At 44.4% G+C, this 12,318-nt stretch overlaps 2 protein-coding genes across 5 annotated transcripts in view; both read left to right on the top strand.

Moving 5' to 3' along the window:
- sash1a (SAM and SH3 domain containing 1a) overlaps positions 1-3,874 on the top strand; it is a 71,779-nt gene extending 67,905 nt beyond the window's left edge. For all 3 annotated transcript variants that reach the window (XM_008286161.1, XM_008286160.1, XM_008286159.1), the window contains 2 exons: positions 652-783; positions 1,182-3,874. In XM_008286161.1, coding sequence (XP_008284383.1) covers positions 652-783; positions 1,182-1,442 — 393 coding nt within the window. In that variant the 3' untranslated portion in view covers positions 1,443-3,874. The remainder of the gene's footprint in view (positions 1-651; positions 784-1,181) is intronic.
- A 2,471-nt stretch (positions 3,875-6,345) lies between these two features.
- The window catches only part of LOC103360416 (uronyl 2-sulfotransferase-like), a 42,093-nt gene continuing 36,120 nt past the window's right edge, over positions 6,346-12,318 (top strand). Inside the window, exon 1 of one of the 2 annotated variants that reach the window (XM_008286157.1) lies at positions 6,346-7,109. In XM_008286157.1, coding sequence (XP_008284379.1) covers positions 6,878-7,109 — 232 coding nt within the window. In that variant the 5' untranslated portion in view covers positions 6,346-6,877. The remainder of the gene's footprint in view (positions 7,110-12,318) is intronic. The other variant, XM_008286158.1, reaches the window with a different exon arrangement.

Raw genomic sequence — 12,318 nt, 5'->3', positions numbered from 1 at the left:
GTTGATAAACTTCAAACGACAGCCGACCTCGGACTTGGTGACATCCCATCATGGTGCACAGTGAACCTCACCAACCATTGACTGCCTACAGCCGAAGCTCCTGGAAACCAAGGTGTTGAGAGTGCAGGTCAAACTGAGAAGATCTTTTCCTCCATTCATCCATCTTTTCATCCTCAAAAGACCTCTGGTTCAGTCTGATAAAAACCAGGCTTTGCTGTAAACATGCCAGAGCTCCAGATGTTCATGCAAAGAAAAGGGGAACAAGTGCATACCTGTATGCGTAGAAAGGCTTCAGCACAGTTCGTCCTTTACCTCGTTCCTGCTTATTAAATTCCTGTGCAGAGCTTAACATCCTGCATGCAGGAGGCCAAACAAACTAATGACAGAAGGTCCCCTCAGAACTCTGCTCATAACAATCGATGCTGTCAGCGTTGGCCCATGAGTTTATGCTATCAGGCGTTCATTCATGAACCGCCAGATGTTGGTCTGCATGATATTAAGTCAGGATCGTCAATAATGTCAGCCCAGTTGATTCTAAACTCCCCATTGGTCGGTTACGTGTTTCATTCTTGTGGTTTAAACGTGTCGCTCTTTGTGCAGCCATTGAAACAGCCGGTATGTAACGTTTCCTTCTTCACCTCCCTCATCCAGCACGGCCGATGTGGCATCCCCCAGCCGCTGGTTCAGCGCTACTCGGAGGACCTGGAGCAGCCTGTCAAGGATGTGGCCTCCAACATGGACCAGCTCCGAGTCAAAGAGCTCCGCAAACAGCACCGTATGGCTGTAAGACGACGCCACTGATTTTACTGACCGTTTGTGGAATTTAACAGCGATATAAATGTTGTGAGAAAGCAACAATGCAGGCTGGAAAAATGGGCCAGTTGGGACGCCGATTTCCCTGTTTTCAAGACTGGTGCCATTGTTGAAGGAGAAGGCGAATTATGCTTTGTTGAATATTTAATGACTCAGATAAATGTGGAGATAAACTTTAAAAAGACAGTTAATATTTTATTATTGCTGTAAGTAGTCTAGAATTACTTCAGCTGTAATAAAGTCTGTCTAAAGTTTGCCTTTCAGACACACTGCTTCAGTTTTGGCTTCTCAAATCTCTATGTATATTTAATCTGAGGAACTTCTGTGGAACTACTAACAGTGCCTTTCTATCCCGTTTTGCCACCCAGATCCCCTCTGGAGGTTTGACAGAGATGTGCCGGAAGCCTCTCTCCTTCGGTAACATCAGCACAGTCTCCGATTGGCTCGTCTCCATCGGCTTGCCCATGTACGCCACGTCTCTGGCAGCCGTGGGCGTCGACACGCTGAGCCGCGTGGCCTTGTTAACGGAGAGCAGCGTGTGGGAAGCCGGGGTTCGGGACGAAAGGCACGTCCGCCGCCTCGTCACGGAGGCGCGATCGGTCAACGCGCACAGAGAGGTGCAGTCCTAATCGTGTCAGCAGGTATCAGCTCACTGGTTTGTCTCATTTAAACACGGCCGGCAGGCAGCCACGGAGGAAACCGGCCACGAGAAGCGACCGTCGTACTTCCTGTCCCGCACACGACTGATTTCCTCTCTCTTCATCATTCACGTCTTTTCTCAAATGTTTACGGCACCGAGGAGTTTTTAATCTCCCACCAGCCAAGACAAGATATCAGATGCCTTTTCAAAAAAAAAACAAAAAAAAACACAGACTCACTCTGTGGGATGGCTTTTATTCTGAAGACACCCCCAAAGTCTTAAAATAAAGACTTGGATCTGCCTTTAAGGAAGATAGCACACTCTTTTTGTAGGATGGATGTTTTTTTTTTTTTTTTCAAACACGGAAAGACGTTTTATTTCCTGCATATTTCATAAGTGCTTCATTTTCAGCTCTTGCGGCGAGGCGACATTAATCAGAGGGTGTTTTTAAAAAGGAAGAAGCTCGGCCAAAGTGTTTCATTCTCCACTAACAGGTTCGCGGCGAGCGGCTTCACTTAACACGCGGACTTTTAACCGACTAAACACATACACCAAAATAACAGGTGGCTTTGAGGTGGCTTATTTTGTATCATGTTTCTGTATTATAGCATAATGCACATCTTAATTTTCAAATGATTTATATGTTTTTAAAAAAAAAAAGTTTGCCTTTTGAATGTTGCAGCCTTATTTGGAGGCCAGCGCTCGATCGTTTCTAAGCTGACGTCACACCCTTTGTATTTCATATCTTACTGAAGTTTCACCGCATATCCCGGATGCTCTGATAGTCTTACAGGAAGCTTTGTTTTACTGTAGTAATCACCATCGGCTTTCACATTCCCCGGTGCATCGTCTTTGAGTTGCTTTTATAAATGAATCGATGAGCAGAACATACTGGATGCAGTAGCTTTGACTGCATCGTGACTGAACTGTGCCAAAGGTGCAAGCTTTTTTTTTTCTTCTTTTTTTTGTGTTCTGAATGTGTCAAAGCAGAGATTTCCTTTGAATGCATTCAGCCAGATCATTTCAGAGATACACATGGATGTGGACCACAGAACACGCTTCTGAGTGATTGCAGTTTCTACACTTGCGAAGCGCTGATGATAAACGGCGCCGACCACAGACGCGGCCCAGACGTCGTCCTCCTCGTTCGCCATACGTGTCGGCGAGGGGGGGAACAGGGTGGGAGGAGAAGATAAAAATGTTCCTGAGACGCAGCTGACATCTGGGCTGTCATATCTGAAATTTATTGAACGTCTGGCTGTCTGCGCTTCGGTTAAAAGTGTTGGAGTGGAATTTGAATTACAGTTGACTAATAAGCTCTTTGGGGATTTTGCATAACTTCAAATCAATGCCAGCCTGGAATTTGGTAAAAAAGCAAAAACGGTCACGTCAGGTGAATCGTCGACCTCCACGTCCAGCACGACAGAAACAAGTCTTGTAATTCAGGGAAACGCTGGATGAGGTCAGCCTGTTTTTAAAAGAATAATAGAAATTTTTGGGGCCAAAGCAGAAGTGAGAAGAAGCAGACTTTCATTCCTGTTTCATTTGCATGAAACGGAGAAAACAAATATCCCTCATGAATTATTGTTTTCCCCTCTTATTTCTAACCGTTACAATCTTTCGCAGCAGAACTGAGCTGAAGATTCATTCCACGGATTTCATATTTGAGAAAACTTAATGCTAAATTTCGAGGCTGTTTTTCCTGCAGTCGGTGATGGGACGATATTTGATGCCTTTTTTTCTCTTCAATCAAAGTGGTGCTCTGAGAAAGTGAAGAAAGAGGGGCGGGTCGGTATAAAAAAGAAAAAAAGAAAAAGACCCAAGAAGTGTTCTGTAAAGAATGAAAATACTGACACTGTAAATGCACTTTAGATGGTAAATCTAGCTGTTTTATAGGAAACTAAATTGGCTACGTTTCGTTCACAGGTCCACAGACGGACTGGTCGTCAGGTAAAGGGTTTCAAGGGGTTATGCTGGTATTTTATTTTAGTATTGAGTTCCCAATGCCAATTTTAATAACCATTCACGAGTTAACCTCTTCCAGTTACTCACCTCCGATTTGTTTTTGCAGTCTTAAAAAAAAAATTCTTAATTACATATATGAAATGCTTAGCAGAAGTTGCACATTCTGTATATGTAATTGATATTTAAGTAACTTATTTTTTTGCTTTGTTTTTTTTTCATATCAACTGTAATTAGCTGTACTATATGAATAGCAATACCTTCCTGCATAATGCATATTGCTCTAGCCAGTAAGGAACTACAGTATGTATTGTAAAATATGTGTACAAATTATTTTATTTGGTTTTCATCTACCTAATGATTGTCCATACAGATCTGCCTGTGTATTGAAACAACAAAAGTAATGTCCATAACTATTTGTCATTCTGAAATATAATTAAAAAAAACAGTTTCTTGCCATGCGCCGACCTTCTGATTGTCGATCTGCACTGCACACAAACACACAAAAACACACAAACACACACGGTCACGGAGAGACGAGGGCGAGGCCTGCTGGCTCTGTTTTTATCAGTCTGGTTCAGTGTGACGCTGCACTGTTGAGACCTTTCTTAATTATATTTTATAATTAAGAATGAAAAAAAAGAGAGTGTGGATTTGCAACAAAAGGAGCCACCAGGCTGGACTCAAACCTGTCTCTCACATATGTTATTATCTTATTCTTAGATTCTAGAAAAAAGGAATTTAATATGATTTGGTTTGGTCAAAGAGAAAAATAAAAGAATGTGTAACCATGGGAGGCATCTCTGAATAACAAAGCCCTGCACTTAGTACGGTGTCAGAGGTTCAGTTGGCGAGCTCAGAAACGTCGTGTCTGCCTTGTAATGCCTCATTTAGAAACTATACACATCTCCTCAGGACGCAGACAACAAGTTCCACTCAACATTTATTCTGCAGGTCGACTGCCTGCCTGTCTGGCTCTCGATGCCGGTGAACGGAGGCCATCCCCGGCCTTATTCATATCAAGGAGCCCCGAATCGGTGCAGACCAGACTACGAGCCCCAGTTTAATAATATTTCGTCCCGGAGGACCGCGCCGGAGACGGTTTTACGAGCACAACTTTTATCTCGGCTGATGTCTGCCGTTCTCCTGAGTGAAAACACAGACAACTGAACAAGCACTTTCTTCAAAAAGAACAAAATCATTTGCGAGCCGCTGGTCTCTTTGGAGAAGAAGAAAAAAAATAAAACCGTAGGAACTATACAATCATTTCTCCTCATAGGGCTGTAGTGAGTCATTTGCCTCCGCCTCATGACTCTGTCTTGCACATACACAATTGCTCAAACCAAAATATCTCAGGAGGAAACGAAAGCAGTGAACCTTGCCTGCATTCGGAGCCACTTTCCCTTCTGATTTTTTTTTGCATTGATGCAGCATGTCTGTGTCTGCATGCAGCCTGTCGTGAGAAATCCCTAAAATTCTAACGGCGGACAACAACGCAGACACAATAACGTCGCAGCCTGTCTCGGAAACGGCTGGATCGTTGCTCTCCATCGATGCCGAGCATGCACTCCTTGCACAAACGCAGTCACAGGAGACTAAGAAACATCCTCATTATTCCACAGATTTCTCAAAGCGAACTGATAAATCGTAATGAGCGTGGCACTTTCATCGATCCTTATGTTCTCCTGCTACTTTTTTCTCCCCTCCTTAGAGGTCAGCAGTAATTTAAGCAATTCCTCTCTACGTCTGCGGTGTGTGTGTGTGTGTGTGAGAAGTCTGATCCCTCAAGTTTTCATTAGTGTTTGGAGGCAAATCCACCTATCTGAGTTCCTCGCTGAGTTATTCTCAGTGCAGTGTCTGCTGATTCCTATTATGGAAGGGTAAACTCGGTTAAAGGGATGCTTCATTCTTTAGCAGATGCCTTTAATCAAGACCTGAAATGTGCAATGCTCATGCAAAGTGAGGCTCATTTCTGTCTCCTACCATTATTTTTTTTCCCCTCCAATATTTACTCTTAATTCGCCGAGTGCACAGAAAGGCGCCGCGGGTGGACGGACACATTGTTTGAATCAATGTGAAACTCACAGAAACTTTTCGCTGAATTGCAGCCGCAGGATTTCACAGACAGGTATACACACAGAATATCCAGAGGCGCTGAATTACTGATCTAACAAAGCTGGAAACTAATTAGGTTTTAAACATTTATCCGGGCCCGTGTGGACTTTTCTCCAGGTACTTGCGGAACTTGACGGATGGATAATACATCAAAAAGGCATCAAGCCACCAGAAAAAAAAACATTTTGAACCCAAGTCCGGCAGTTCTGATTAAACTAAAGCTGATTTAGCGCAGTGGTCCTCCTGACATCTATACTGTGCTGCTGTGTAATAAACCTCTGCGCTGCACATTCGCTGGACTATAAACCTTTAATTCATTCAGTATTTTTTGTGCCGAGCTTGCATTATACAGCACGGCGCTGTTTATAATGCATTTACCTGAGGACAGGCCGAGCCACTGGGCCCCTCAACAGAATTATTCTGCTCCTCTTTATTACGTCGGTTCTTTAAAGCCCAAACTGTTTTTCACAGCCGCTGCCGTTCCCTCGGCTACTTTAGCGAGAGGCCTTTGGTGAGGTGGTTTTGAATCACCTCCTAAGTGCAGGTGGAGTCTAATGGAGGGTTCTGGCCTTGCTGAGGAGAGATATATGGCTCAGTGTACGGCCTGAGGGGACAGAGAAAGTTTTAAACCTACAGATCAAGAGCTTCTTTTCAACATACATCAGTCATCTACGCTCTCATCCTGTGATGATAAGGCTGATCTCCCCAGTTTGTGAATAATAACCATTTGAAACAGACTGTGTTTCACTGGGACGTCTCCATTAGGACGGTTTGGTCTGTTGGCATCAGAAGGCCAAAAAATCATTTGTAAACTTTAACATATCTTCATTTCTGTCTATTTATCAGCAAACATTCAACATTAAGTAATTTCGTGCATACTGAAACTAACTTACAATCCATTGCTGTCAAGTTTCTGCCATTAAAACTCACACTTGCACCACTGGATGGCGCTGTTTTACGCACCGCCATCCAAACCAAATCCTGTGTGAGGTGGAAGTTTTTCCCCTTCTCTCCACGTTCAGTAATTTGACACCCAAAAGACTGAGAGCAGAGAAGGATGGACCCTTAACTCGGCTGGAAGGAGAGAAGGAAGGAACAGTCATCCAGCGAGCGCAAACGAGCAGGGACACGAGCAGAGGCGAAGCGTTGTGCGTAAAAGAGAAAAAAAAAAAAAAAAAGAAAAGAGAAAGAACCCCGTGGCTCCGGCAGCGGAGGAGAACTGGGTGCCTGCGCGTCTCCACAAAAAAAAAAAATTACTGGCTGTCTCGTCTCAAATGGTCTCAAAGCGACAAGTTTCACTCTCCACAGGCGGATGGGTGACTTTCCACGGCGCTTTGTGAGGAGGAGATGATGAAGAATTTCAGCAGCAGTCCCCTTCACAGCAACAACCAGACTCCCAACCACATCAGAGAGCGGAACATCCGAAAGTACGGCTTACTCTCTGCGATACCGTTGCGATTCTCCCTGCGTGGTTATGGTTTCTGCATGGCTACGCTGTTCCTCTTCTGTTTCGGTTCCCTTTTTTACCAGCTGAACGGAGGACCTCCTAAAATCCTGCTGGACATCAGGCAGTATCTCGGTAAGAAACTTTTCCTCTTCTGCTCTCCTTCTCTGCTGCAGGTCGTCATCAAAGAGATTGTTTTAATTAAAAGTTGCACTGCACGTCTAGACGTCTTCCTTTTTTAATGGGGCGTGTAAAGAAATCCAAAATGGGGCAAAAAAAAAAAAGAAAGAAGAAAAAAAAGTCGCTTTTATGAAATCCACTGGAGGCCACAGCGTCCCATTCAGCCCACATGCATTATCTTCTATCAGTCATGAGCGTGTGGTTAGAGAATGACAAAGATCGCAGTAGAGATGTGGATACTGCTGTTTTATATGCACGACCTGTGGTTTTTAGCGACCATCCTAAGATTTTAGAAAGTTTTCCTCAATCTTTAACCATTTTCAGACCCAAACCTGAGGAATGCACTCCGTCCTGCACCGCTGGAATATCAATTATGACTTGTCGGAGCATGATTTAGAGCTATTATGGTAACAAGAACTTAGCAACAGTTAGGATTGATGCTGATGATGAGTGACACCTCTTCTTGTAGAGCCAGCTGGTGCGCTCCAGCCACGCAGCGCTCATTACGCACGACGGGCACCGTGGAACAAGGCGCAACCAGGCTGAGGGTAGCGTTTCAAAAACAACAACAACAAAAAGAAAAGCATGTGGAGCTGTTTGTTCTACAGATGCTTTATGTTTTCCTGTTGAAAGGTTTCCAGTTTATGTCCAGAAGGAAACATTTTCATTTCGGTATGGCTTGGCACTGATAGAAGTTCAGTGGTTGGTCAAAAAGAGCCCATGTGTGTCTACATGTGCCAGATGTTTGAGCTGATGTTAAAGATAGGATGGGTCAAGAGTCAAAAAGGTAGTGTGTGTGTGTGTGTGTGTGTGTGTGCGTGTGTGTGATCCCGTGACTTAAAACTCTTCTGACACTCTACACAGAATCAGATGCAGAGGTGATTTCCCGTCAGCACGCCCATCACTCGGCCACCACATGGACTCTCCCTGCCTGTTGAAAGGAGCTTGTGTTCCTACCTATTTCTCACAGAGGGCTTACGGCCTTTATGACGTGATAAACATCTGGAACAGAATGAGAGTCACTCACCAAGTCGGCCACTAATCCCGTGGGTCAGATTGGTTTCCTGTGGACACACACACACTCGCACTTAAGACACACATAATCTCACACACGCCTGCACGCTGCTGCTGCTGTGCTATAATGTCAAGAAACAAGTTTGATTCCTTTCAACACATGAGCACTGGAGGTTTTTCTGACATTAAAGTTGAGCAGCACAAGAAAAAAAGAGTTAGTTTGGTGTCATGGAGCGCATTGATATTTTCCTCTATCTACGACTTGATAGCCTTGATATGCGGACGCTGAAGTCACATCGCTCTGGTAAAACTTTGCAGCCTAATGCGATTTAGGAATCACAGCAGTCGATGCGAGTTCATTTTATTTTAGAGTAATTGCACCGAGCTAATGCATGCGCGGCGAAGGCAGCCTCTAATGCTCCTTACTTTCTCACTGAGCAGCAGTCTGAGGAGCAAACAAGCTTATGGCAAGGATGGAGCAGAAGCAAGACAAAGTCAAAGACAAATCTATTATCTGCACCGTCATAATCCCACCAGCCATGTGTGGACCATGCGGGCGAGGAATCCTTCAATTAGAAGCTGTCTGGTCCCACCTGCATGACGTGATCTCGACTGCTGCTCCCAACAGACACCCAGAGGACCTGAGTTTTGTCAAACACTGACTCCTCTGTGCTCTATCGACTTCAGGAGGGGGGGTTTCTTATGTAACAGTGACATAACCGCAGTGTAGCACCTCCACTGGGATCTGAATGAGTAATCGTCTCCACTTATTATGATGCTGAGGCAGGGAGAAAAGGCTTTGTTTATGGCGGAAAGTTGTGACACAGTGAAACTGGTGACATGAAGTCGAAGGTTTCGGATGGGTTTTTCGTATCCCCGTAGCGGCTTCGTGGGAAAATTTCAGGTTGTGTTCTTTCAGTCGATGATTGCGAGAGGAAGAATCTACTCTGTGTTATAAAAAGGTGTGATGTTGGGAAGGAGAGAAGATGTGGTCTGCTCGTCGAGAAGCCGAGAAGAAAGAAATGCGGGATAAAGGAGGGAAGATGAGGAGCAGAATATTCCTGTGATTGGGTGGCAAAATAGCCTGGTGCTTTGAAAGAAAGTTCGAAGGGAAAGTTGTTTTCACAGAGAACTTTACGTTTCCTTCTTTGTCACCTTTGTCACGCTCTCTGTCTCTATCAGTCTTCGAGTCAGTCGAGAAGTGGATGCAAACTGCATAAGGGACAGTCCTCAGCCCATCGAAGGGAATTAAGGGAGAATATGGAGGATATTTATTGTTTTACAATCCTTTAGAATGCCCGTGCATAGTTAAAGGTCATTTCTAAGAGGTTCTGAGAATAACTTACATTTAGCTGATGGCACATTGTCACAGCATGTGTAGATGCACAACGATTCCATAGAAACCACCACATGAGATGATGCACACAGAATGTATGTGCAGAACATTGACTGTCTCCTCCGCCGCCTCCTCTCACTCCGACTCCGACATGTTTAATGTCGACCTGTAAGTTGCTGCACCTTATTAAAAGCTTTTAATATAACCGTGTGCTCAAGATGTCAACTTCCTGATTTGTGCCGCTCGGCGCGCCGTGCCAAGATGAAGGTGAGGATTAGTGGAGGGGAAGAGAATACCGGGCTGATTTAGTGCGATTGTGCCTCTCTGCCGGTCGGATGCAGCGCAGGAGGAACAGAGCTTGTTTTGTTTGGCCCGATGGGGAGGCTGGTGTTTGAAGGTGTCACTCAGCTCGTAGCTGCAGACCTTTAGACCTGGATTTACCGCCCTGCTCACCGCTGCGTGTTCCCAGTCGCTGACCCTGTCCAACACTTTCTCGAGTCTCTCTTTCTCCTCACACCCATACATACTGATCCAACGCCAGAGAGGCTCTTCCTGAGTGACAGGCCTGTGTGGAGAAGATGCATGTTTTACTCTGTGGGTGAATGAAAAAATCACAGCGACTCCCTTTGGTTTGACCCGTTGTCTGGATTAACCCTGTGCAGCCTGAGCGGTTTCCCATCACTCTGACCTCATTTTCACTGCGATATAAAATCCTGCACCTCTGCAGAAACAACACGAGCATGAGGAGAGGTAGAGAGGACACAGAAATGGGTTTTGTGCAGCGTAACAAAGCTGTAATGTCACAAATTGTGGGGAAAAAAAAGTGAAACTAAATTAGTTTTTTAAAGATGATTTCATCAAAGAAGAACCTGGAATCAATGTGTGCAACAGTTTTCCAAATGCCCACAGGTAATAAGAACACTGGGAAAAGCAGTGACTCAACACACGGTGGATAATTTACAACTTACATTTTTAAATTTTCACATTTGTCTCCTCTCTCTCTCTCTCTGTGTGAAGACAACCTCAGCGCTTTGGAACCTCAGGCTAACGAAGCGCTGCATACCGTCAGCGCGGATCATTCGCTATTCACCTGCAGTTCAGCCGAGTTCAGTGGAAAAGTCCCTGAATGTTTGTAACATGACCGCAGGTCGCAGCTGAATCACTAACGGCTCCTCGGTTGCGTTCATGAGTGCAGTTTTTTCTTTTTTTTTCTTTTGTTGTTTGCTGAATGTGATGAAACAATCTGGTTTGTTCTCTGATAGTGTGCAGTGAGCAGTTTTAGACATGGTTTTAATTTTAAGTTTTTTAACAACAAGATGTACAGATGTGTTCACAAGTAAGCAGATTAGCTGTGATTAATACCCAGTGTAGGAACCCTTTTATAAAAGAGTCTGTCTTCACTCCTTCTTTAAATGCGACATGTAAGAGACGTCTAAAAAGGATTGGGCAACGGCCAGAGGGTTTAAAGCCATTGATTTGTTTGGCTCATTGTCTTTCTGCAGCGACATGTCAGATGCCGGTTGACTCCCAGTATTGTCGTGATCTGTGGGAATGCGCTGGTGGGAAAATTACTGCTGCACCTCTTTGATAGCATCCCGTTGAAACTGAAGTTTAGACAGACTCCACGGTGCTTTCACTGCCAGACAAGTGGATGGATGTCGTGGACTTCTGATGGCTGTAGGTGTTGTTCCAGCCCCCTCCCCCCCGGTCGCCTCGCCGTGAATCAGAAACGCTGAACAAACCTCGATGCTGCTGTCAGTCTCTCGCCGAGCACTGGTCTGCTTTTCTCAAAAGAACTCTGTAACCTTAACATGCCCACGCACATAAATTTAACTTTTCTGAAACCGGCCAGTGAGGCGCTGGACTCGGGATTAGACAGGTATGCGCGGACACAGAGGAAGCTTTCGCATTTCTCTCCTCCGCCTCAGTTTTCTGTCATATTTATGCCGTCGCAGGCCAGGAAGTGGGTGAAGGCAAACTTTTTAAGTGAATTCAAATAAAGTTTAGTTTGGCTGCTGAGCACTTAGTAGAAAGCGGCGCTACAAATAAACTTTATATGTATATAAAGAGAAAGAAGAGGGAGAAAGGGAAAGTTTTCCTGCTCGAAGAAGAGACATGCAAACCTGCAAGATGACATACACCGACTGTAATACTCTGTTTTATACTTTCTAGTTAGTGTTGAACCCTCTGCATTATCTGACCATCATCACTAATAAGCTGATCAGTTCTAGTGAATATGTTGTGCTGTGAACATGCAAAGAAACTGATGTAGACGTTTCCCATCTGTTGTGCTGTTGGCCCAAATTTATGGTAAACACATCTTATAGTTCTGTGTGTGGAAGATAAAAGCTTTCCTCGGTGACATCAGAGTCAATGAACTTTCATTTTGGTTCTTTTTCTGTTTGTATACGGCCCATGATAGTGGATTTTTGCCAATACCTGATATGAAGCTGTTCTCCAACACATTTCAGTCCACTGCTGATGCTGATAGCAGAATATACACTTCACTTTCCTTCTATATGCAGACAGCGTCACGTCTCTACCTCTAGAGGAATCACTGTGCCTGTCCTTATTGGAAACCCCCACAAAGTTTCATATATCATTTTCAAACAAAGCTGTGAGCTTTCAGCCTCACAGGCATCATCTTTATCCGTCATTGTTCATTTTTCACCGGCGCTGATGTTTCATTTCAGAGCCTTTACTGGTTGATACCGATGGGATGTGGATTTTTCAGTAAAAAAATAAAATTAGTTTTTATGAAATATCGCAAATTTAAGCTCAGATCTGGTGATGTTTTCAGACAGAACAACACAT

This window comes from Stegastes partitus, unplaced genomic scaffold (assembly GCF_000690725.1).
Source record: "Stegastes partitus isolate 25-593 unplaced genomic scaffold, Stegastes_partitus-1.0.2 Scaffold436, whole genome shotgun sequence".
Classification (NCBI taxonomy): Eukaryota; Metazoa; Chordata; class Actinopteri; family Pomacentridae; genus Stegastes; species Stegastes partitus.
Note: the sequence above shows the minus strand (reverse complement) of the source record. Positions and strands in the feature narration are given on the sequence as shown.